The 25,485-nt window shown below is 42.7% G+C and overlaps 1 protein-coding gene across 1 annotated transcript in view; it reads left to right on the top strand.

Moving 5' to 3' along the window:
- SECISBP2L (SECIS binding protein 2 like) overlaps nucleotides 1–25,485 on the top strand; it is a 69,186-nt gene that overhangs the window by 9,209 nt on the left and 34,492 nt on the right. The window contains exons 2-5 of the mRNA XM_073568460.1: nucleotides 14,037–14,215; nucleotides 15,230–15,554; nucleotides 18,542–18,680; nucleotides 19,637–19,866. Of these exons, the coding sequence (XP_073424561.1) occupies nucleotides 14,037–14,215; nucleotides 15,230–15,554; nucleotides 18,542–18,680; nucleotides 19,637–19,866 (873 nt within the window). The remainder of the gene's footprint in view (nucleotides 1–14,036; nucleotides 14,216–15,229; nucleotides 15,555–18,541; nucleotides 18,681–19,636; nucleotides 19,867–25,485) is intronic.

The following is a 25,485-nucleotide window of genomic DNA, read 5'->3' as shown; positions in this document are numbered from 1 at the left end:
TGGAAGTATGTATGTAATTGCTGCAAGTTCCCTTCCGTAACGTTTCCGCGGATCCCATAGGGTTCCAGCCAATAGGTGGCTGTACTGGTTTGATCCGCGGTCTGCTTTTCAGCGCGTGCTGATTTCCTGATTGACGACATGACTAGCATTCCTTCAGCGTATGTCACTTAAGGAAGTGCATTATACTGAGGGCCTTTAAATAGAATTTTACATTTGATTGAGTGTAATTGATTTTCTCTGGAAGACACATGATTTGTTTCACCCCTGTGCCTGGATTTCAGAATTTCTGGTGTGACCGCTCCAAAGCCTTTGCTTCTAAACTGATATTTGCATTGTGGGTCATACAATGCTTTACATTCATTAGCACCCAGCTGAATGTAAATGACAATAGACAAAAGCCTTTTTTATCTAGGTCTATACAGTACCTTGACCATGGGGGCAGCTTTACCAGCCGTTCCTGCTGGTGACATCTTCTGTGTGCAGCTACACAAAAGACAAAGGCTGGGCTTCATTTACTGCTGTTGTGCTGGTGGACAGAACTTATCTGTGCATGAAGTCTACATATCCTCAAAAGAACACGATTGTCAGCAGTATGTCCCTTACAAATTAATGTCTCTTTTGGGTACCTGAATTCACTGAAAATCTAGATCAAGATATCCCTCAATTAGACAACTCGCTGACAAAAGGGTAAAACGAAACTTTTATTCAATACCTAAAAAACAATACAGACAATATACCCACAACTCATCCCCTGATGGTTAATCAGTGACTAAAGAAAAACACAGACCTCACGGCTCGGCATATTCACTTACTTTCATAGTGAGTGAAAGTAATGGGTGGTTAAAAAAACGCAGGTATCAGGTCTTGCAGTGTTTTTTTTTTTTTTTTTTTTTTTTTTTTTTTTTTTTGTGCCAAAACCTTATGAAGTTGATTGCTTTTTTTTTTTTGGCACTAAACTTTATCAGCATGTACAAGACAAAAGTACTGAAAAATATAAGAAAAACTAAGCAAAACCTGCTATTCTGCAGCTTCTTTACTGCCAAGAGAGCAGGTTTTGCGGCTGAAAAACACTACATGTGAAATTAGTCTAAAGCCTCCTTCACACATAGTGAGATCGCTAGCGATTTTGTGATGCAACAGCGATCTCGCTTACATGTGACACGTACCTGCGACCCGGCCCCCCCGCTGGATATCGCTGATCGCGCTCGAACGTCCTTAGCCATTTTCTTATCGCTGGCGTCCCGCTGGCATCCTACTGGACGAGCGACGCGTGGACGCAGGCGGAAGTCGTCATTATCGCTGCATGTGACAGGTAAGTAACGACCGCCGGCAGGCTGCTGCGTCGCTGGTGAGATCTGCCTGTTTGGCAGGTCACTAGCGACCATTTAGCGATGCACCAGCGATCCTGACTGGGTCGTATCGTTGTCGGGATCGCTGGTGCATCGCTAAATGTAACGGGACCCCAAGAACGCAGAGAGGACTTATTTTGTGGAAGAGTACGGTAACTTATATTGGTGAGTAATCTCTTTTTAAAAATGTCAGAAGTGTATTTTTTTTGTACATTTTGAGTTGTTTGGTTAGCATTCTCACTTTGACAGGTGAATACAAAAAAAAAAATGAGATGGGAAAAATTAAGTTTTTGACTTTGTGGGATGATAATTCTGCAAACTAATAGTTGCCCAATAATTATCCACACAGATATTATTCTGCTAAGAAAAACAAAACCTCACTCTTACTTTCTTAAAGGGGTTATCCATTACTTTGACAATCCCCAGCATTCCCGATAAAGTAAAGTAATGCTGAGTGTTTCAGTCTGGAATGTAAAAAGAAGGAACAGTCATTAAAATTTGACATTTGTGTTTTCTTCCTTAACTTCTCAGTTATGTCACTGGTTATATAACTATGTAGACTCCATGACCTTTATGAAATGCCGGCAGTCCGCTCTGTGCCTTTTATTCTTATTTACATAGCTACACCTTTTAAACATTACTTATCAACATAAATGACATTCTTTGCATTTATATTACTGAGCAACTACAGCACTGTTGGTCAATCCAAAAGGTTAATTAACCTGAATATTTAAAGTGGCTCGGACAACCCCTTCTCAATCCTTATATTTCCTTTTTGTAAAATAGTAACACCAATACTCCCCTCCGGTGCCAGCACCACTCCAGCGTTGTTGGCACTCATTCGGTGCTGGCTTCACTCTCGCCGCCTTTGGACTTATCACATATATCTCGAGGATGTAAGAGAGCATTAGCTCTCACTTACTCCAGATGTATTTGATTTGCCCAAATGCGGTGAGAGTGAAGCCAGTATCGATTGGCGGCAGTGATCGCGTCACATAACAATGTAACAAGATCCCGGGCGAGCTGGTGCTGGAACAGCACCGACACTGGAAGTGTTATTTTACAAGGGGAATGCTGGGGATTGTGAAAATAATGGATAACCCCTTTAAGAAAGTAAGTGAGGTTTTGTTTTTCTTAGCAGAATAATATCTGTGTGGATAATTATTGGGCAACTATTAGTTTGCAGAATTATCATCCCACAAAGTAAAAAACTTAATTTTTCCCATCTCATTTTTTTTTGTATTCACCTGTCAAAGTGAGAATGCTAACCAAACAACTCAAAATGTACAAAAAAAAATACACTTATGATATTTTTTAAAAAAGATTACTCACCAATATAAGTTACCGTACTCTTCTACAAAATAAGTCATAAGACTTCTATTTATGGAGTTTGTCAGTTTCTTAATCTGTTGATCAATGTTTTGGGCAGCAGCAACCACAGCCTCAGAGATACTGTCCAGAGAGATGACTATTTTCCATCACTGCAAATCTCCAATTTAAAGGGAACCTGTCACCACTTTTCTGTCCGATCATCTAAAAATATCATTTTATTCAGTGTCAGCTATGCATTCCCTAAATAGGCCTCCGGCGCTTGCGCAGTATGCTTTGCCCAATTGTGGGCAAAGCATATAATCGGTACTGCGCATGCGCCAGTATTTTTCAGCGCGGTCTATGCCCCAAAATGTTCACATGCAGGACACACTTCCGGGGCATAGACCGCGCTGAAAACTACCGACGCATGCGCAGTACCGATTATATGCTTCGCCCACAGTTGGGCAAAGCATACTGCGCAAGCGCCGGAGGCCTTTTCAATGTGCAAGCACAGAAAACAACGGAATCTGTGATTTTCACAGATGGAGATTACGTTCAGCATGCCGAGGAGGGGGGGGGGAGAAGGCGAATAAACCCCGCCCATCGAACCTTACCGCGGCAATTTCCATACATCTCCACCAAGATAAAAAAGGTATTTATGCATCAAAGGTGTGGGGTTGGGGGAATCAAAAGTCCTAATAGAATCCTTATGGGACACACAATTGGGTGATGTCTTTACATGATATCACTAAAAATGGGTGACATTCCCTTTAAGGCCTTTACTGGCAGCCAAGCAGTGGAGACTTTGATTTTGTGTGGAGCATTGTCCTGCAGAAAAATCATGTTTTTTTTTGTAAGATGGAGACTTTCCAATTTTTTAATGAATTGTCTTATAAAGACTGGCACCAGGTTTGGGAGTTGATTTTGAGTCCATCTTCAGCCTGAAAATGTCCAACTGGATCATCTTTAATACCAGCTCATAGCGGTACCAGGGCTGTGTAGTCCAGATAAAGTGGTCCGACTCCAACTCCTAAAATATATAATATATTGAGTACAGTAGTACAGTGCAGGATGTGCTGTAAATTTTGCCATCATAATTTAGGAAAGTTATAAAATATCCTATAAATGTCTGTTCTGTTCCTGATCTAAGGATCTCTGCTTTTAGTTGAGATGACTGTGCATTGTAAGTTTGGCTTACCGACTCCAAAGCCCTGAGCAATACCACCTTATTGGTATCTGAAACAATGTTGAGGTCTGTGACCATTAGTGATGCAGCCACGGGTCCATCCACCTGGTCTGTCAAAAGTCACTCTCATCTCATCAATCCATAAAAGCTTTGAAAACTGTCTTCAAGTATTTCTTGGCCCAGTCTTGACATTTCATCTTATTTGTTCTGTTCAGTAGTGGTTGGGTTACCACCTTCCTTACGTAGGCCATGTCTCTGAGCACTGAATACCTTGTACGTGTGGGCACTCCCAAGGTGGTTGCAGTTCTGGAGTATACCAGCACTGGAGGGTAATTGCTTCCTGGTCTCTTCATGTTTGATTCTTCTCAAATGTTTGGCCCGTTTCACACATCCTAATATTTCAGTGATATCAGAGATATCAGTGTCCGTGTGTGTACTACGTGCAGCAAGCGTGTGCCACCCGTGTGCCGCACAGACTGCATTCCTTGAAAAAAGACACATAAGGTCAATGTCATGGCCTGCAAATAGTCCGGATCTCAATCCAATTGAAAATCTTTGGTGGAAGTTGTAGAAAATGGTCCATGACAAGGCTCCAAAACCTGCGAAGCTGATCCGGCAGCAGCAATCACAGAAAGTTGGAGTCAGATTGATGAAGAGTACTGTTTGACACTCATTAAGTCCATGCGTCAGAGACTACAAGCTGTTATAAAAGCCAGAGGTGGTGCAACAAAATACTAGTGATGTGTTGGAGTGTTTTTTTGTTTTTTTTTTTGTTTTGTTTTTCATGATTCCATAATTTTTTCCTCAGAATTGAGTGAGTCCATAATTTTTTCCCTATGCTTGGTTTAAAAAAGTAACCATTACTGACGACCATATTTTTGTTCTGGTTTCTTTTAGTGTTTCTTAAAGCCAGAAAGTTGCCATTTGAATTGACTTTAGTTTTGTGCCATGTCTGTGATCTGCTTTTTTTTCTACAAAATTAAACAACTGAGTGAACATCCTCCAAGGCCGGTGATGCCATAATTTTTGCCAGGGGTTGTATTCCTGGCCATTCTCCAAGACTCCACATGTGGAACAGAGGTCTCCTGTGAGGTTGGAAGATCTCTGCCCTGCAACCTATCCAGGAAAACGTTGCACAATAGGATCAACTTCCCGGCGCTGTCCTCAAAGCTCAGGACGCGACAAACATCAGCTTCAGCTTTTGGGGCAGGTGGCACAGGGTCCGGGCAGGTGATGCAGCACTGGCCACCCTGTTAGGACTCCCCCCGGCAGGTGAGGGGGCAGGCATTGCCCGCACAGGGTGTAACACATGGCGGGGTTACAGGCTCGATACTAGTGGCCGGTGGCAGACACACCGGGGCTGCACTCCATGCCGTGTACGGGACTCCAGGCTGTACGTGGAAACTTCCTACCAGCCAGTCCACCACACGTGGTCCCGGGTAGAGGGTGTTCCGGAGCGACCCGCAGGCGCTGGTTCTCCTGGAGCAGCTCCATGATGCCCAGTTCCTGCAGCAGCTCCTCCATCCTGCGCCGCTCCCGGCACCTGCCGCGCTGCCTCGTTATCGCGCCTCCTGTGGGCCAGCTACGTATTGCTGTCCTCGGCCCAGGCGGGTGTGTCCTGGCTCCTCATGGCGCAGGCTGCTGAGGGCTTCTCTGCTGGTAGTGGAGCCGGCCACCTTCTCCTCAGAATGACAGCCGCCGGGGGACAGCAGCTTACATTAGCCACCTATTCCTCGGCAGCCATCCGTGCACACGGAGGACAGTGTACATTGTTCTCTGTGTGCCCATATGCGGCATGTTTTGCAGTCTGTGTGAAAACGGACATGTCTGTGTGTTTTGCACACAGACACATGGTCCGTCAAAACACACTGACATGTACATAGACCCATTCATTTGAATGGGTCTGTGTTAGTGATGAGCGAGTATACTTGTTGCTCGGGTTTTTCTGATCATGCTCGGGTGGTCTCCGAGTATTTTGGCGTGCTCGGAGATTGTTTTCGGCGCCTGAACTACATGATTTGCGGACTGCTAGACAACTTGAATACAAGTGTGGAATGCCTGTTTGTTAGGGAATTCCCACATGTATTCAGCCTGTCTACAAGTCGCAAATCATGCAGCTAAGAGGAGGAAAACTAAATTTCTGAGCACGCCAAAATACTTGGAGGTCACCCAAGCATGCTACTCGCTCATCACTAGTCTGTGTGAGAAAACTGTCACCACACATACCGGAGACACTGACGTGTGAAAGGGGTCTTAATGCGTGTAATTTTTCTTTCTCCATACATTTTTTTTTTTTGATCCTATTTACTGTTTGCAACAAAACTTCTGATGGTTTTGTGACCAATAAGCATTTCCGTTTATAGAGCATGGAGTTGGAAAATATACATTAAAAATGGTGATGCTGTCAAAATTCTCACTTTTCTAATAATTGTGCACACAGTGTAGTCTGAGATAACAAACTCTTTAATTGAAGTTGAAGAAGGATGTTAGTGAAATGAAATGGCTCTCTGCTCTGTTTTGGTTCTCAGCTGTTGACCTCCCACAGATCCTTTTTCCTTATTGAGGTTGAGTTGTTTGCTTACGATTGTGTTGTTCACTGAATTGTTTTTGAATTGCTTCTTTAATGAATGTTACTTTGAAGAGGCTTGGCACAGTCATTGCTTCTCTGCATGCCATATTGTGCAAGAGAATTCATAGCTCTCATCTTGTAGCCATATGCCATTTTCCTGTAGTGCATTCCAGCTTCTATACGGAGCGGTGAAGGAAAGGATACATGTAACGTACGTGCTCTTTATAGACCACCTTAAGGATACAGCTTCTCTGTTGGGATTCAACTAGCAGATCCCCAGATAGCTCCTGGCCTGTCAGGCGAATAAGCCCCGCTCATCGGACCGGACCGCAGCAATTTACATACATCGGAACTGATATAAAAAGGTATTTATGCATGAAAGGTGCGGGGTCAGGGGGAAGCAAAAGTACTAAGAGACTCCTTATGTGACACACAATTGAATGATATCATTATATGATATCTCAAAAAAGGGGTGACAGATTCCCTTTAAAAGAAAACCAGTCTGTCATGTTTAACTTATAAATGAACATGTTCAGAGGAAGGCACAAACCCCATATTAAGGAAAAATTTCCTCCCTGACTCCACATGCAGCAATCAGACTAGTTCCCTGGATCAGTGTCCCATCACAGAATCTCGTGTCCATAACCTATTATATTATATTTTTGCAAGAAAGGCTTCCAGGCCCTCCTTGTACTTTTTATAGCGAATCAACCATTACAGCAACATGTGTCAGAGAGTTCTACAATCTCACTGCTCTTACAGTAAAGAATCCGCATCTGTGATTATGATTAAACTGTCTTTCCTCTAGGTGGAGACCATGCCCCCTTGTTTATCATTGCAGGCTTGGGTGTAAAAGCTCATTAGCAAGATCTCTGTATTGTCCCATCGCCCCTAGACCTGTGGTTTTCCAACCTGAATATCTGCAAGTCTGATAACCAGTCTTGGTATTGAGATCCACCTACTCTCTTAACCTTGGTTGCTCTTCTCTGCTGTAGTCCAGCTGTATCCTTCTTAGCATACTGCGTATAATTTAGGGCTCCAGTGTATGTATGGCCGCAGTAGTGACTTGTATATTGGCAAAACTGTTATTTTCATGGGCATCGATATAAATTTTTTAATGCATCCCATGATTTTATTTACATTGGCAGTATCTGCCTGACACTGGTCAGTAAAGTTGACTTTGTTGTTCACCAATATACCTACCGTATTTTTCGAATTTTTTTTCTTTCAAATGTGGGATGAAATGGAGGTGCGTCTTATAATTCAAAGTGAGCTTACCGGTGGGTGGCGGCAGTGGGGCGGGGCCACAGGAAGTAGGGTCGCTGCTTCAGAAGGCTGGCGGAAGTAGGAACCGGGCAATGCTGCGGTGCCTGGGCTCTCAGAAGGTGACAGTGAGGGAAGTCCATTTTCCCTATGATATACCTCCGGTAGGCTTCGGGAAAATGACTGCCGCTTATCCCTGCATTCAAATAATGTTTGTTTTATACAAAAGCTTCACCTGGACTAATCTAATGAGGTGTTGTGGTATTTATGCACCATTGAAAGTTTATGGGTCAGATTAAAAAAAAAAAAAAAAAAGCCAAAAAAGTCTCAAATGCCATTTGTGTGGTCTGTTTAACCGGATTGTTTGATAGGAGACCCTCTGAGAAAGCTATCGAAAGCTTGATGCTACACATTTGCAAAACTGCAAACGCTGATTAAGAACACTACTGAAATGAAATGCTGAGTGTTTTTTTGCATGAGAGAAAGATCACTGAAGTGTGAATGAGCCCTTAAGAGACCCCTACAAAGGATGCCCGCTTTTGAGATGAAAGCTGCTTATGTAATCAGCTGATACTTGGAGCTGCAATTTTTAGGAGCGCTACAAGTTGAGTAATGAACAGTTCCATCCATATTACAGGTCATATTGTCATCTAGAGCGGCTATTCACATTCTGTCAGGCTGAATCATCCACAAGTCACTGCTACATCAGGTCACACTACTTCCAGAATGCAGGGCAGCAAATAGCAGATTAGCATCCAGACTCCCCTAAGCAATTGCAGATGTGTCTGTCAACAAAATGAGGGCTGCAGAACTGACGCTAATCCATGCTGTAAGCAGTGGGTGCAGTGTATGTCCTAGGCCCCTTTACACCTGCCTCCTCTTGGGCTTCTTTTTAGGGCTTCAGTTGTAAATTCCTTAGGAGAGCAACGTTCTGCACTATTTTTTCCAGTAAAATAATAGAAACCTTTAATCCCATTCTAGTCCCTGGGATCTTATCTGACAGATCCATTGTGTCTCACCAGCTTGTTGTTTTAGTAATGAAGCTAATGTAATGTGTTTTTTTTTTTTTTGTTTTTTTTTTTTTTTGAATTGAGGCTTTAAGAACTTTCTTTTAGTCAATTGATTAATAATACAACTATAGTAATTAAAACATTTTCATTCAAATTAAATAAGTTGTCCAAGATCTAAAGTGTAACATAAAGTTATTATAAAAATGGAGCGCAAACGGAATCTGTCAGCAGCTTATTGCTGTGTAATCTGAAAGCAGTATACGGTAGGGACTGAGAGCCTGATTACTGCTATTATTATTATTATTATTTATTGTTATAGCGCCATTTATTCCATGGCGCTTTACATGTGAGGGGGGTATACATAAAAACAAGTACAATAATCTTAAACAATACAAGTCATAACTGGTACAGGAGGAGAGAGGACCCTGCCCGCGAGGGCTCACAATCTTCAAGGGATGGGTGATAATACAGTAGGCGAGGGTAGAGCTGGTCGTGCAGCGGTTTGGTCGATCGGTGGTTACTGCAGGTTATAGGCTTGTCGGAAGAGGTGGGTCTTCAGGCTCTTTTTGAAGGTTTCGATGGTAGGTGAGAGTCTGATATGTTGTGGTAGAGAGTTCCAGAGTAGGGGTGATGCGCGAGAGAAATCTTGTATGCGATTGTGGGAAGAGGAGATAAGAGGGGAGTAGAGAAGGAGATCTTGTGAGGATCGGAGGTTGCGTGCAGGAAAGTACCGGGAGACGAGGTCACAGATGTATGGAGGAGACAAGTTGTGGATGGCTTTGTATGTCATGGTTAGGGTTTTGTAATGGAGTCTCTGGGCAATTGGGAGCCAGTGAAGGGATTGACAGTGGGGAGAAGCTGGGGAATAGCGGGGGGACAGGTGGATTAGTCGGGCAGCAGAGTTTAGAATAGATTGGAGGGGTGCGAGAGTGTTTGAGGGGAGGCCGCAGAGCATGAGGTTGCAGTAGTCAAGGCGAGAGATGATGAGGGCATGGACTAGGGTTTTTGCAGATTCTTGGGTGAGGCATGAACGGATGCGTGAAATATTTTTGAGTTGAAGTCGGCAGGAAGTGGAAAGGGTTTGGATATGTGGTTTGAAGGAGAGATCAGCATCAAGGATTACTCCGAGGCAGCGAGCTTGTGGGACTGGGGAGAGTGGGCAGTCATTTACTGTAATTGATAGGTTCGTAGGGGGGGTCACGTGAGATGGGGGAAAGATGATGAATTCTGTTTTGTCCATGTTGAGTTTCAGATATCTAGTGGAGAAGAAGGATGAAATAGTGGACAGACATTGAGGGATTCTGGTTAGTAGGGAGGTGATATCTGGTCCAGAGATGTAGATCTGTGTGTCATCAGCATAAAGATGATACTGAAAGCCATGAGATTCTATGAGCTGTCCCAGGCCAAAGGTGTAAATAGAGAACAGCAGGGGCCCTAGGACTGAACCTTGTGGGACTCCGACAGATAGGGGGCGAGGTGAGGAGGTGGTGTGTGAGTGGGAGACGCTGAATGTCCGGTCTGTTAGGTATGATGAGATCCAGGAGAGGGCCAAGTCTGTGATGCCGAGGGATGAGAGGGTCTGTAATAATAGGGAATGGTCCACTGTGTCAAAGGCAGCCGACAGGTCCAGGAGGAGGAGGACAGAGTAGTGTCGCTTGCTCTTGGCAGTTAAGAGGTCATTGGTGACCTTAGTAAGGGCAGTTTCAGTGGAGTGGTGTGACCGGAAGCCAGATTGTAAGCGGTCGAAGAGGGAGCAAGAAGAGAGATGGGAGGACAGTTCAAGGTAGACGTGTTGTTCCAGTAGCTTGGAGGCGTATGGGAGAAGTGATATAGGGCGATAGCTAGATGCAGAGGATGGGTCAAGAGAGGGCTTTTTGAGGATAGGTGTGATGGAGGCATGTTTAAAGCTTGAGGGGAAAACACCAGTTGTTAGTGATAGGTTGAAGAGATGGGTTAGGGTTGGGATGAAGACTGTGGTGAGGTTTGGGATGAAGTGGGATGGGATCGGGTCGAGTGCACAGGTGGTGAGATGTGATCTTGAGAGTAGAGTGGAGAGTCGATCTTCTGTAATGGTGGAGAAGTTGGTTTTGAAGGTGGAGGGCTGGGAAGTCGGGAGGAAGGGCTCTGGGGGTTGTTGACCAAAACTGTCCCTGATGTTATCAATTTTCTGCTTGAAAAATGAGGCAAAGTCTTCAGCTGAGATGAGTGGGGAGGGAGGAGGTGCTGGGGGCGGAGGAGAGAATTGAAGGTGTTGAATAACTGTTTAGGGTTGTGAGACAGGGAGGATATGAGAGATGAGAAGTAGGTTTGTTTAGCTGTGGCGAGTGTGGTCTTGAAAGTAGTGAGGGACTGTTTGAATGCGATGAAATGCTCGTTGGAGTGGGATCTTTTCCATCTGCGCTCAGCAGCCCTGGAAGCTCGCCTCAGCTCTTTGGTCAGGCTGGTGTGCCAGGGCTGTCTGTTGATTTTGCGAGTTTTGGTATGTGTAAGTGGGGCAGCGGATTCCAAAGCTACAGCTATTGTGGTGTTATATAGAGCGGCAGCGTCATCCGCATTGTGTAAGGAACTTATATCTGTAAGAGGGAGGAGGGATTCGGAGAATGAGTGTAGGTCAAGGTGTTTAAGATTCCTGCGAGGGTGTGAAAGTTTGTGGGGTGGGGATTGTAGACATGGAGTGAAGAGGGAAGAGAATGTGAGCAGGTTGTGGTCAGAGAGAGGAAGAGGTGAGTTAGAGAGGTTAGATAGGGAGCAGAGGCAGGTGAAGATGAGGTCCAGTGTGTGGCCATCTTTGTGGGTGGCTGTAGAAGACCATTGAGTGAGGCCGAAGGAGGAAGTGAGAGATAGAAGTTTAGTGGCAGCTGAGAGGGAAGTGTCAATGGGGATGTTGAAGTCGCCCATGATGATAGTAGGGATGTCCGCGGAAAGGAAATGAAGTAACCAGGTGGTGAAGTGGTCAAAGAAGGTGGTGGCTGGCCCTGGGGGGCGGTAGATGACAGCCAGTTGGAGGTTGGAGGGGGAGTAGATGCGCACAGAGTGCACCTCAAAGGAAGGGAGGGTAACAGAGGGTGGCAGTGGGATTGGGGTGAAGGAGCAGGTATCTGACAGGAGAAAACCAACTCCTCCACCATGTTTGCTGCTGGGGCGGGGGGTGTGAGAAAGGTGGAAGCCGCCATATGAAAGTGCAGCAGGAGAGGCTGTGTCAGAAGGGGTGAGCCAGGTTTCGGTGATGGCGAGGAAGGAGAGTTTGGTAGTAACAAAAAGATCATGGATGTAGGAAAGCTTGTTGCAGACAGAGCGAGCGTTCCACAGAGCTCCTGTTAGTGGGACTGGGGAAGCGGGGGCTGGGTGAATGGGTATAAGGTTGGAGAGGTTACGGAAGGTTGTGATAGAGCGTGGATGGGAGGTAGAAATGACTGTGGGAATGTGGTGAGGAGGACCAGGATTTGGAGAGATATCACCAGCAGCAGCACCAGCAGTAAGTGCTATTATGGCACTTACCAGACTCTATGTTGCTGTTTCAATGCAATCAGTGATTTATCAGCAGGAGGTTATCACACAGAACTAGGTGTTTCGTGACCCTACCAATTGGCAGCCTGCTGGCAGTGTACGGTATAATGTACACAGAAAGCTGCAAATCGGGCTGTACTGATCCCTGGATTCAGAGCACTGCTAGATCAGCAGCCGTAAAAAAAAAAAAAAAAAAAATTTGTGTCAAAATGACAGCAGACGGACCAGCAAATGATAAATAGCTGGAATCAGGGTTTCAGCCCCTACATCATGGCGCCCTCAGACGAAATAGCAAAACGTGGTGACAGATTGATACAGTGTAAAATGTGTAAACCTACAGACCAGAGTGCTGTAAGATCTACATATTGTACAGTACACTACAAATCTGTCATATCCTTATCCCGTCTGTAGGAGACACTGCATTGTTCCTTAATGCCTTCTAGTCCCCTGTCCCTTTAAACAGAACATTGTGTAATGGCGCCCATAGTAAATGCTGACTCCCTGGCACGTGTGTCTTGCCTCCTATACACCCAGGACAGGCTTAGAGTGGCTATTTTTACCCTTGCATGGATTACACTGATGTCATGGAGATAATCTTGTTAATAGAAATAATAGAAGGTGTGCTCATGTATAAGAATGGATTATACCTGGATTTTCCTACACTTCACATCACTGTTTGTTTTAAGATATCCCAGCCAAAATGTGTCTGATCCACATGTAGAGCCCATTACAGTGTGACGACAAAGGCCTTGCATGTGTTCAGTATGATTAGGACAAACTGCTTAAAGGTTCTGGTGCCATATAGAAAAAGCACTGCATGGGCCGCTTACAATAATAATAATAATAATAAATTTTATTTTTTATAGCGCCGACATATTCCGCAGCACTTTACATTTCAGAGGGGATTTGTACAGACAATAGACATTACAGCATAACAATAATCACATACAGTAGATTATAACAAATACCAAGAGGAGTGAGGGCCCTGCTCACAAGCTTACAGTCTATGAGTACAATAACTTCTTGGTGCAATATTCAGCTTGGATATAAAAACGAAAATATTGCATTAGATTACACATGGTCAGACTGGTCTCATATAAAGCTTCTACAGGCACAGAAATTCTCATTCTGTAATTTTACTGCTCATTGCTTAGGTCACCAGCCCCCTCTAATGTCTATCAGAGTTGGCCAGTCTCCTATGCAAGGAGTGCAGCACATACAAGCTCTCTGCTATACAACTTGTAAGCGCTGTTCTGAAATTTTTCGGCTCTGTCCAGCTACATTACCCTTGCAAACCCCTGCTTGCATCATCAGATTTCAGAGTTTAGGCCAGTGACTAAACCATGTGGCTGGTCTAACAGTCAATCACTCAGGAAGTCGCTAGGCTCAGGAGTGGTGCGCTGCTGAAGAAATATCTTGAGACAGCCCCTTTAGACCCAGTTGTTGCAGCTGAAATTGACCACAACAAAGTGACCTTTTGGTAACTAATAGAGATGAGCAAATCGACTTGCAAGACACTGGTCCAGCGGCCACATCAGTGGTCCCCTGCCTCTAGACTGGGGCCCTGCAAATCTCCTCCTTACTGATGTACTCCTCAGTACCTCAAATGATATTTAGGCTCAGCCCAATGTCATCGTTGTGCCATGATAAATGAATTTGCACTTTCAGGGAGTTTGGCGTGTAGGAGGGGATTTCAGAGCTTCGGTCGTGTGGCACAGAAAACTGACATGACTGATGGACTAATGGATTGGCTCATCACTAGTGAAGTTGCATCCCATTTTCCTAGCGCATCAGGTTTTGCTTGCCTAAATTGTGTGCTCATTTTTTTTTCTTCTTTTTAGAATGGAAAGCTGTCTGCTGAGGTCGAGCCATTTGTTCCTCAGAAGAAAGGCAATGAGGCCATCGCAATCCCAATGTCTCTTCCAGGTGACGGTGGAAATGTTGGCGGCCTGGAATCTACTCCCATTCCCAGCTATCTGATAACCTGCTACCCTTTTGTGCAGGAAAACCAATCCAATAGGTAACTTGCCTTCTTCTCTGTGATTTATCAACTTTATGCAAACTCTCGCCCGCTGTTCTGATTTTAGGGCACTTACAGCGCTCCGTGACGGGCTCTATTTATAGCCAGTATCTGCTAAGTGAACTTTGCCTTCTGCTCTGTATAAATATTATCCTGCGAGCCTTCAGTTTAGATGTGGTAATGTTTGCTTAGTCATGGTAACATACAGGAGTGTATAGGTTGCCTCCATTCAATGTCACCTTTACAGTATACCCATACAGGACACTTGGTGGTGAGTATATGCCATCTATTATAGTGCACACTCGGCTGGCGGAGAGCCTGGACGGGGCACACAGTCATCTCATTGCTTATAAGCCGGAGCAATAAGGAACTTCTGGTGACCTTTTAGGAAACAAGTGAATAAAAACAAGAAGTTGGTGCAAAAATAGATGTGGAAATGACCTCTGAGCTGAAAGGCATTAAGAATTATGAAGCTCGGTTTACACTCCATTTCTCCATACAGTGACAGTATACCTGTATCTGGACGTATGCTGTACCCTATCCAGGGACCTGATGGGTTTATGTTTCCATACCTTTTTCTTCCTTTTTTTTTTCTTCTTTAAGGAAACCATTTATAATGGGAAACCACATAAAGCTGCTATTTTGTGAATGTTTTTCCTTATTTATAAAATACACCTCTCTATGGCAAAGTTATATAGGGCAGAGCATATGGAATCTTACTAAATTAGTCGTGGGAAGGAAGAAAATGATATTAATCCATCCCTTGAAATGCCTATCTCTGCCTCTCACTTGCTCTGTATTTCCCACTCACCACCTTTTACTTTCCCCCTTCTCTCTATTTATCCGGACTTCAGCATGTTTCATTTTTTCCGTATGTTATCTGTTAATTTCTTTCTCCTCTTTTAAGTTTCCAATTGTTCAGGAAGTATGGATCGTGTCTTTCCCTTATAATTTTAGCTAAAATTTGCAAATGTTATTATTTGTAATATACTTTGTACTGATTTCTTCTTTTAGGCAATTTCCCCTGTATATAAATGATATTAGATGGCAACAGTCAAGCTCAAATCCTCCAGGACCGTACCTTGCCTATCCCATCGTACCTGCTCAACCACCTGTGTCCACAGAGTACATGTACTACCAGCTAATGCCCGCGCCATGTGCTCAGGTCATGGGATTCTACCATCCTTTCCCCGCTTCCTACACCGCACCCCTCCAAGCAACTAATCCTATCAGTGCAATTTCTATAGATTGCAATGACCGCACAAACCCACAGTCACAAGTTAATGTGTTACCAAGCCAGAGGAACAGAAATGCCACCAGACCACCTATTGGCCACAAGGTCGGTATATTATTCTTCCCTAACAGAAATATTTTAGCTACATTTTAGTTGTCAGGGATCATTATTAGGGTACATAATGAAACGGATGGGAGTACTAAGTGTAAGAATGATTTCTATACATGTAATCTATAGTGTCAGTGCTATGATGAGTTACTACAGTGTGTCACGTAATTGTTGTCACGTATACTACTAGCTGTGGGGAGGATGTCCGTTTCTGTCATTTCCTCTTTGCTGGTGTGAAAGTTTCCAAGATCTCTATTGTTTTGTTGCTTCAGTTGAATTGGAAGGTTTCAGACACTGAACATACAAGTGACTTATCGTGTTCAACTTCGTCTCCTTTGGCTGTGCGATCACATGCATATGTGCCTTTATTATATTCTAACGAATAGGACAGGTGCCCACTACCCGCCAATTGGCACATCACCCACCTGTACCTACAGATGTGGCACCACCGATCCTGCTCATCTCTTGATGTAGAGGTGAGCAGAGCCGGAATACCCTTTTAAGATGCACCAGCATTGCTATTTCTTTTGGAATACAAATAAAACTGACTTGTCATTGGAGCTGACAGATTTTTTTCTTTTTTTGAATGCTTAAAGGGGTTTTCACACGAGCAAAGATAGATCTTGGAATAGTAATAAGTTCCACAATTGAATGTGTATAAAAAAATGTACCTGTGCTGAGATTATCTTATAAATGTGCCCCTGCTGTGTACTGTGTAATGGTTGTGTCTGACCGTACAGGAACATGGTCTGATCATAGCACATCTCCTGGGTGCGGTGGGGGAAAGAGTATATAGACATTACAGCACGGGATCACAGCTGGTTCTTTTTGTGAGAGCATTTCCCTGTCTGTTTTTAAACAATGATTTACTTCAAAGAATTATTTACGAACCTGTTCTGTCCTCTCTTTATACTCTTTGGCTGTGTGCCCACGTTGCGTTTTTTAAGCGTTTCCGCTGCATTTTTTGCTGCCACAGAAATGCTTAAACGCTTCAAAAATGCATCCCCTTGCAATCCTGTGGAATTCCGCAGTTGCTGTGTCAATGCTGCATATTTTACCGCTGCGGAATCGCATAGCGGTAAAATCCACAGCATGTCCATTCTTACTGCGGAATCGCAGTGATTCCACCGCCATAGGATTGCATTGAAACGCTCACTTTACACATGTGGCTATGCCCACCATGCGTAAAGAGAGCGCTTCATGTGCGGATGGTACCCAGGGTCTGGAGGAGAGGACACTCTCCTCCATGCCCTGGGTACCATATCCCTGTAAAAAATAGAATTAAAATAAAAAATAGGGCTATACTTACCCTTTGATGGCCCCTGGAGCCTTCCCGCCTCTCAGCCACGCTGCCAGCATCTTCCGTTTCCAGGGATGCATTGCGTGAATGACCTCTGATGACGTAGCAGTCTCACATGATGCGACGTCATCAGAGGTCATTGTCGCAAGGCATCCCTGCGAACGGAAGTTTGTCAGCGTCGCTGAGGGGCGGGATGACTCCGGGGGCTGCCAGAAGGTGAGTATATCCCTATTTTTTTTTATTTATTATTTTTGCCATCCTATCTTTTACTACTGATGCTGCATAGGCAGTATCAATAGTAAAAAGTTGGTCACACTTGTCAAGCACTATGCTTGACAATTGTGGCCAACCTGTCAATCACTTTTCCAAGCGATGCGTCAAATCGCTTGGAGAACGCAAGTATTCTGCAAGCTAAAAACACTTGTGAATTCCGCATGCGTTTTACCCGCGGCAGGGAGTTGCGGAAATGCTGCGGACACGTGTGCACGTAGCCTTTTGCTTCTTCCCCTGCCCAGGAGCTGTGGTATGATCAGACCATGTTCCTGCAGGGTCAGACACAGCCATTACACAGTATACAGCTCTTTGCAGAATAGAGCATGTTACTTCTTTTAGTGTTGTTTTTTTTTTTTTTAACCCATTGAAAGTAATGGGTGTTAAAAAAAACGCTGAAAAAAAAGCAGGACTCAGGTTTTGCTGCGGTTTTTGTGCCAAATGAATTAGAGTATATATATTTTTTTTGTTACTAAACTTTATCAGCATGCACAAGAGACAAATGTAGCATTTCAAAAAGCTCAGCAAAAAAACTCCACAAGACCTGCTTTTTTTTCCCTGCAGCTTCTTTACTGCCAAGTGAGCAGGTTTTGCTGCAGAAAAAAACACTGCGAAAATGCCACGTGTGAATATAGCCTTATGATTATCTCGGCACAGGAACTTTTTTTTTTTTTTTAAACCCATTCAATTGAGCATCTGAGCGTAGCCTAAAGGCCCTTTTACATTTAGCGATGCACCAGCGATCCGACCCGGTCAGGATTGCTGGTGCATCGCTAAATGATCGCTAGTGAGCTTTCATACAGAAAGATCTCACAGCGATGACACAGCGCACGATACTCACCTTTCACACACAGCGATCCTGACGTCCTCCTGCTCGCGTCCAGCGTCGCTCGTCTCGCCCAGCAGGAAGCAGACGACGAGAAATGGAGCTGCCCGATCAGCGATGGACAGCGGGGGAGCCGGTCGGAGGTAAGTATCACACATAGCGATATCGCTATAACGTCACAAAATCGGTGACGTTTTAGCGATATTGCTAGCGATATCGCTATGTGTAAACCCCCCTTAAGACTGGATAAGTCTCCATTCCTAATTGATTGCGATCATACAATGTTATCTAGGGCCCATGTTCTGTTGTAAAATAGTTCTGCATACTGTACTAATAATGAACTCCCGTTATCCTACATGTATGCAGTTTTGTACTGTAGAAAGTACCAATATTTTTTCATTTTTTTACAACTAGTTCTTATTGTTTGGCTAGTAATCTTGATGCCAGGGTTGTAGAAATGATTTTTTATAATCTTGAATTTAAGCAGTTTATACTATATAATTTTGACTTCATGCTGGGCAACAGTTTATTTCCCAACGCAATAAATAAATGGCATCAAATCTAACTGTTTAAACTTTTCATTTGTAGCAGCCCCAGCCACTAATGCCACAGATAAAATGCAAGAGACCGCCCATGAAAAGTGTGGCAGTACAGAAGGAAACCTGTGCAGCAGGCCCTGATGCTCGCTCCAAAATTATTCTGTTGGTTGATGCTTGTCAGCAAACTGGTAACTATTACTTTTACTGCTAGAATATAACAATACATTTGCAGAATAATTACATGTCAACAAAATCTGCACTCCATTGACTCCGGAATCCACTGCAGAAATCCGAGGCAGAAACTGACCCATATTTGTGATTTAATCAGCCGCAGATCTACATGGGGATGTCAGGTGTCCTGCATGCTTCACTTTTGGTGCAGAATCAGTCTGACGTGTCACTTATTTAGTTTTGCACCAGTAAAAATTGTCACTTTATGAACACCATTGTGATTATATAGCGCGGAGTGATTCGGTTCCCAGTACCCTGTTCATGAGCCATGTCAGTAATCTGTGACCACTGCACGCAAATTAACTTTCCTCCCAGCATACACAATGCCACTTCAGTTCAGTGCAACATCATATGTGCATCATAGTGATACAATGAAGTCTCGGTGGGAATACAAATGAGAAGAGGCTCTCATCTGGCAGGCTTGGACTACTGACATGATGCCTGGACTTTATTCACTCCCCCTCTATGATGATTTCATTCAAAACAAAACCTTTTTTGCAAATGTACAGGCAGCACGGTGGCTCAGTGGTTAGCACTGTTTCTTTGCAGCTCTAGTGTCCTGTATTTAAATCCCACCAAGGACAACATCTGCAAGGAGTTTGTATGTTCTCCCGGTGTTTGCGTGGGTTTCCTCCCACACTCCAAAGACATACAGGTAAGAAATTTTAGATTGTGAGACCCCCTATGCGGGCCGTGATGATGATGTCTGTAAAGTGCTGCAGAATATGATATTTTTTTTATATGTAAGCAAAAATAAAAAAAATTGCTTGGGTTTTCACACAGAAAATGCAAGTTTGTACTCCAAAAACCATGTGAGAAAACTCTGAATCAGTCTACAATTTTGCATTCTGTCTAAATCGCCTTCACAGCTGATGCTTCTATAATTTTGACTTGTCCCTTCCTCTGTTTTCAGATTTTCCAAATGAAATAGCCAACAAATCACTCTCTGAAAGCGTGGGTTCAACACCTTGGAAAACAAAAGCAAGAAGGAGGCGGTCCTCTCACCCTACCGCAGAGTCATCTAGTGAACAGGGTGCGAGTGAAGCAGATATTGATAGTGACAGCGGGTACTGCAGTCCGAAGCACTGCCAAGGAGCTGCAATGTGCTCAAGGCATACAGACTGTACAGCGTCTGCTGTCAATGTAGGTTTTTATGTAGCATCTCATAGTATGATTGTGTTAACGTGCATGAATTTATATTCAGTAGTGAACCACTCACCAAATGATGACTGTCATAAAAGTATTGCCTGAATATTACTTTTGAGTTTAATATAGCCTTTTCTGGACATAGAACTTACCAGTATGTTCAATTTTGAAATGTGGTCCCTCAAATGGATGTACCTGTACATCCTGGCAATTATGTGGGCACAAGAGCTGTGCACAAATTATCGCAGCTGGGAGCTCAGCCGTTCAGCTTAACTGACAGCCAAGATCCTGCTGTAATAACCAGGGTCATTTCCCGCATCCACCTTGTCTGTTTAACCCTCTAAATGACACAATCAGTAGTGATTGCAGTATTTAGAAAGTTAGGAGAGGAAGAGGGTACTCTCCTTCACTGTATTGGTACTTCTGTGATGCAATTGCAGGCTGCAGTTAGCTGCCATTGCAGCAGAAGGTCAAATAATGAATGACCTCCTTGTCAGTTAGCTACGGTGGCCTATTAAGCATGGTGTAAAAGGCGTTTTGTCAGTGTGAACCTGACAGCTCTAATGCAATAGAACAGTGATCACAGAAATATGTTAAAGTCCCATAGAGGGACTAAGTAAAAGCTAAAAAAAAAAAGTTTAAAAAATATAAAAAAAGAAGCACAAAGAATGTGAAAAAATATTATGCCAATATTTTAAAATAAACAAAATAAGTACACATATTTGATATTGCAGCATCCAGAAGAACCTGATCTATAAAACGGTCACACTATTTAACAAAAAAAAATCATCACATCACCAAACAAAAAAGTGCAATAAAATGCGATCAAAAAGTTGTAGGTAAATAAAAATGGTGTCCCTGAAAACATCATCTTGTCCCGCCAAAAAAAAACCCACTCTGCTCTGTCAGTGGAAAAATATTAATGCTATAGCTCTCAGAATGCAATAATGTAGTTTTTTCTAGAAACTTTTTTTGTGTAAAAGTGGCAAAACGTAAAAAAACCCCACATCAATGTGGTATCACTGTAATTGTACTGACCTGAAGAATAAATCAGCCTTATCACTTATACTGCTCAATAAATGGCATTAAAAAAAGAAAAAAAATACAATTCTTAAACTGCTGTTGATTTGTTCAGTCTGCCTCCCTAAACTCGCAATAATGCTTGGCTCACATTTATCATGTGTTGTAAGCAGCGTACTTACATTGAGGTTGCCGTGTAACTATCTGAAATAAGACAACCCCCCCCTGCAGTCGACCACAGTTCTGTGTGCCTCTGAAAAGACGGATACCACTGAACAGAAGCTAGACAGAGTCCAAAGTAACTGCTGCCTCATTGTAGTAAATGGATACATAGGGGGTTTTAAATGAATCATGTATTTCAGAGATTGAGATGGGAAAACACCAATGTATGTGCTCAGTGTAGAGCACAGGATAAATGTGAACCAAACCTGAAGAGTGACCCATATCTGATGTACCCGAAAAAACTAATTCTTTTTTTTTTTTTTGCTTCCTTTTAAATTTCTGTGAAGCACCTAAATAATTAACAAACTTTCTAAACATGCTGACTGAGCTGTGTATGAAACGTCAGCACTCCCAATTAAAATTAATAAAGCCGCTCTTTAAAAAAAAAAAAAAAATTACTGGGTTTTTGCTCCAAAATAGATTAAATACAGTATATACAGAAATGAGTGCGCTAATAAAAACTTTTCAAAGCAAAATAATCCTATACCAAATGACATTTTAGATACCCTTAAGATGTTGTATGAAAGAGGCTTTCATGTTAATCACATCATCCATCACGTATCCATCTAATAAAGTTGTTCTTACGGTAAAATGAATGTTATATAGGCGAAATGTGCTACTACCTTTCATAGCCTTTTGACTGGTAAATTGAGTAGTTGAAGGTCTGAACCACCAAGTAATGTAATGTATCTGATGGATAAGGAACTTATAATCACTGCGTCCCAGCCAGTTCCGTTTATTGTATTGTCATTCTTTTAATCATTTTAAAGAGTAACACAATGGTAGCCTCAAATGATCTAGCTTTTGGGGAATGAAAAGAGTTAAACATTTGAGAGGAGGCAATTATACAAACGTCAAAGATTTAAACGTGTCTTTCATTTAACTACAGTGATACCAGCTGAATTAAACAGTGAGATTGAACTATTTGCAATTATGGATGGATAATACTCCCCTTATTGTCACTTTAGGGATCATAAGGGTCTAAGGATGATTGCTAGTTAGGGACCTTTATAAACCACATCAGTGTAGCTTGCTGCAGTCCATGATGGAGATCGTCTTTCTCCAAAACGCATTGGAAGAATTTTGACCAGCCAGACACTTTGACGTCACACCTAACGATGTAACGAATCCCACGTCACTAGCCGGGGCGCGGTGAATTGAACTTCCTCACCCATCTGGTATTTTTTCTTGGTAGTTCATAACTTCTCTTGTTCGTATTTTTCCTGTCAAAAGGCAAAGAAACAAACATTTTTCCATTTAATCCAGTGATCCCCAACTCTAGTCCTTATAGCCCACCAACAGGTCATGTTTTCGGGATTTCCTTAGTATTGCCAAGGTGATAATTGCATCACCTCTGTGCAATACAAAGGAAATCCTGAAAACATGGCGCCCACAGTGCCTCCATCTGCCTCATTATAGGGAATCTTCCGCAAGAGGTTCAGTGTGAATCGCATATTTCAGAGATTTACATGGAAACCCCGGTACAAGCTCTCAGCACAGGATAAATGTGCGCCGACCCTTACTACGATCTTTGGGAGGCAAAATGAAAAAACCAACAGCAGGTGAATAATTGGTTTTATTTATCTTTTACAATGTTCTTCGAGCAGTATAATTGATTAGGCGATTTTATTCTTTGGATCGGTGCGATTATAGCAATGCCAGATTTGATTATTTTTTTTTTCTCCTATTTGGCTGCTGTCACACTAAACTTTACACTTTTTTTTTTTTTTTTTGTGTAAAGAAAAAAAATAAATTGCCATATTCTAAGCGCTAGAATTAATTTTTCCTTATGTATGACAGTCATGTGAAGGATTGTTTTGCAGCACGAGTGGACGTTGTTATTCGTACCATTTTCGAGCACGACATATTATTTTTTTCTTTTCTTTTTTTTATTGCTTCCTATTCAGATTTTTGGGAGGCAGAATGAACAAAAACCAGCAATTCGGGAACTGTTTTTTTTTTTGTTTTTTTTAATGCAGTTCACCATGTGGTAAAACTGATAAGGCTGCGTTATTCTTCAGGTCTGCACGATTGCAGCAATACCACGTTTTATATAATTTTTTTAATGTTTTGCTGCTTTTACACAACAAAAACAATATTTTTTTTTTTTTCTTTTTAGAAAAAAGAATTGATTTTGCATGTATACATTTATTGGAGTAATTTTTTTTTTTTTTTGTTTATTTTGCGATTATTTTTTATAAATATATTTACACTTTTTAATAACTTTTTTTTTTTTTTTACATTGTCCCAGGATGGGACATTATCTTTACATTGACAGATTGCTGATCTGATACTCTGCAATGCTTCTGCACTGCAGGGCATCAGAGCAGCGTCTGACAGGCAGGGAGGGAGGCGTGTCTGCTCCTGCTCTTTGCAGGCACTCACAAACCACCATCACCACAGGACCCTGAAGGACCCTGTGGCCATCTTGCGGGCCGGGGTAACAATGGAGACCATCAGCACATCACGCTTGCCAGTTGAAGCACACGGAAAGCTCACTCCCTGTACAATGCTCCTGGATGTCGCTATCACTATTGACAGTGACATCAGAGGGGTTAAACATCCGCGATTAATCGTGGACGTTGCTGCAGGGTGTCGGCTCTCTCATAGAGCTGACACCCGCAGCGGCTCTCAGTGTGAGCCCGTACAATTGCGGCATCGTACATGTACTGCGGTTTGCGAGAATGCAGTTGTAGTAGCGCTGTACGGCCCATGTCGAGAAGGGGGTTAACCCCTTAAAAACCAGAGGTATTTTTGATTTTGCCTTTTCCTTTTTTGCTCCCCTTCTTCCCAGAGCCATAACTTTTTTTTTTTTTTCTTTGTCAAAATGGCCATTTGAGGGCTTGTTTTGCAGAACGATTTGTACTTTTGATTGACACGATTGGTTTTACCATGTTGTGTACTTGAAAACGGGCAAAAAATTCCAAGTGTGGTGAAATTGCAAAAATAAAGTGCAATCCCACAGGTTTTTTTGTTTTTTTTTACCATGTTCCTAAATGCTAAAATTGACCTGCCATTATTGTCCAGTTCATTATGAGTTCTAGACACCAAACATGTCTAGCTTCTTTTTTATTTAAATGGTGAAAAAAAATTCCAAAGTTTGTTTAAAAATAAACACAAAAAAACAGAAGCCATTTTCCGATACCCAAAGCGTCTCCATTTTTCGTGATCTCGGGTTGGGTGAGGGCTTATTTTGTGTGTGCTGGGTGTTTGTTATTAATACCATTTTGGTGCAGATACATTCTTTTGATCGACCGTTATTGCATTTTAATGCAATGTTGCGGCGACCAAAAAATGTAATTCTGACGTTTTGACTTTTCTCCTCGTTACGCCATTTAGCAATCGGGTTAATTCTTTTCTTATATTGCTAGGGCAATTCTGAACACAGCGATACCAAATGTGTATGTTTGATTTTTCTTTTAGTTTTGAATGGGTCAAAAGAGAGGTGATTTGAACTTTTGTTTATTTTTTTTTTACTTTTTGCATGCTTCAGTAGCCTCCATGGGAGACAAGTTGCACTTGTCTGATCGGCTCTGCTAGATACAGGTGATGATCAGATCACCTGTATGTAGCAGAATTTCTCACTTGCTATGAGCGCCGCCTGGTGGTCAGCAATCTGGTAGCAGTGACAACCATAGAGGTCTGCTGGAGACCTCTGGTTGTCATGCCAACACATCGGTGACCCACAATTACGTGACAGGGGTCACCAATGGGCGGGCTTTCCGGCTTGCTTGCTGGAAGCGCAAGTTAAATGCCGCTGTCAGTTTGACAGCGGCTTTCAACAGGTTAACAGCCGTGGGTGGATCGCGATTCCATCTGCGGCTGTTTAGAGACACATTTCAGCTGTTCAAAACAGCTGACGTGCCACGAAAGATGCGGGTTCCGCTCTAGAGCCAACATCAAAGAGAGGGAGTCCGACATCGGCGTACTATTACAGAAGGGGTTAAAGTCATAAAAATTCAAAGTTTTGAAAAGTGAGTTTTTTAAAATTTGTCAAACTTTTGATAGTTTCATAAATAACCGCAAATAATATCAAGTTTACCACCAACATGAAGTAAAATGTGTCAAGATAAAAAACAGTAAGAATTGCCTGGGTACGTTCAAGCATTTCAGAGTTACCTCATAAAGAAGTGGATGGATTTGAAAATTTTGGTTTGGTGGGGAAGCTGAAAACAGGCTTCGTCGGCGAGGGGTGTTATACACTGCATTCCACATTATTACGCAGATGCTATTTTTCAATGATTTTCCTAAATGGTTGATGCAAATGAGTCAGTATGATGTTGAAATCCTCAACTGTTAGAGAATAAATCAAAGTTTTATTGGACAAACCTCCCAGTGACAACAGCCTTTTTTTCAAAACGTAAAAAAAATCAA

This window comes from Dendrobates tinctorius, unplaced genomic scaffold (assembly GCF_039654945.1).
Source record: "Dendrobates tinctorius isolate UK_male_01 unplaced genomic scaffold, ASM3965494v1 ptg000022l, whole genome shotgun sequence".
Classification (NCBI taxonomy): Eukaryota; Metazoa; Chordata; class Amphibia; order Anura; family Dendrobatidae; genus Dendrobates; species Dendrobates tinctorius.
The sequence above is the reverse complement of the archived record's forward strand: the minus strand, read 5'-3'. Positions and strand labels throughout refer to the sequence as shown.